At 42.4% G+C, this 801-nt stretch overlaps 1 protein-coding gene across 1 annotated transcript in view; it reads left to right on the forward strand.

Annotated features, from left to right (window-relative positions):
• Positions 1-197: 197 nt before the first annotated feature.
• Positions 198-801, forward strand: part of LOC107571748 (nuclear factor erythroid 2-related factor 2-like) — a 17,240-nt gene continuing 16,636 nt past the window's right edge. Inside the window, exon 1 of the mRNA XM_016258109.1 lies at positions 198-364. Within this exon, the coding sequence (XP_016113595.1) occupies positions 323-364 (42 nt within the window). The 5' untranslated portion in view covers positions 198-322. The remainder of the gene's footprint in view (positions 365-801) is intronic.

The following is an 801-nucleotide window of genomic DNA, read 5'->3' on the forward strand; positions in this document are numbered from 1 at the left end:
ATTTTTATTTAATATAAAGCATGTACAGTGCCATATCTCACTATTCAGTTTGGATGCATGTAGAGTGTAGAGTGAAAGTAAAAGGGGGCGTGTCCCGCAGCAGCTCAGCGGGCGCTTTCTATTGGTCAGCGTGAGTGTGGGCGGGGCCATCGAATGACTGGGGCTTTCCGTGCATTTTCATAACTCCGCGGACAGCGTCTCCTTCTGAAGTGCGGCGGGTCGACCTGCTTATTTTAAGCCTGACTTTATTTCGCCCTGAAGGATTACAAGCAAAGAAATCACATTAGGAGTTACGGCGAAAACGGAGAGAAGATCTCTCAGCATGATGGACATCGAAATGCCTAAAATGCATCCAAGCCAACAGGTAAATAATATGTAATGATAATTAATTGCGTCACTAATGTTATAATAATGTCTAGTATTTTTAATAGTATTAAAACGATACTAAAATCAAAGAGAAATCTGAGTTTTTCTAGTTGTGCTATGAACCGGTGTTGTGTGAGGTTATTCAGATGCATGTATCGCTCGTGCCATAAATGTGCCACCGGAGCACTGCCTCTTTATACTCTCCACTCTGACTTTGAATTGCCTGGAGTTTCTGATTTTAAAGTTTCAAGATGATAATCATCGAGGATGTTTTGCAGCTTGCTATAACTCATGACATGGTTGGAGTGGCGAAATGTGGTGGAAACGTCTTTTTTAATGTATATTCTGTGTTAAAGGAGGCGTTTCCTCGCGACTCTCCTTTTCAGCCCAAATTCTGCATAGTCATTGAACTTGGGCCGTCCGAGGAACCAAAGG

This window comes from Sinocyclocheilus grahami, unplaced genomic scaffold (genome assembly GCF_001515645.1).
Source record: "Sinocyclocheilus grahami isolate Dianchi unplaced genomic scaffold, SAMN03320097.WGS_v1.1 scaffold1644.1, whole genome shotgun sequence".
NCBI lineage: Eukaryota > Metazoa > Chordata > Actinopteri > Cypriniformes > Cyprinidae > Sinocyclocheilus > Sinocyclocheilus grahami.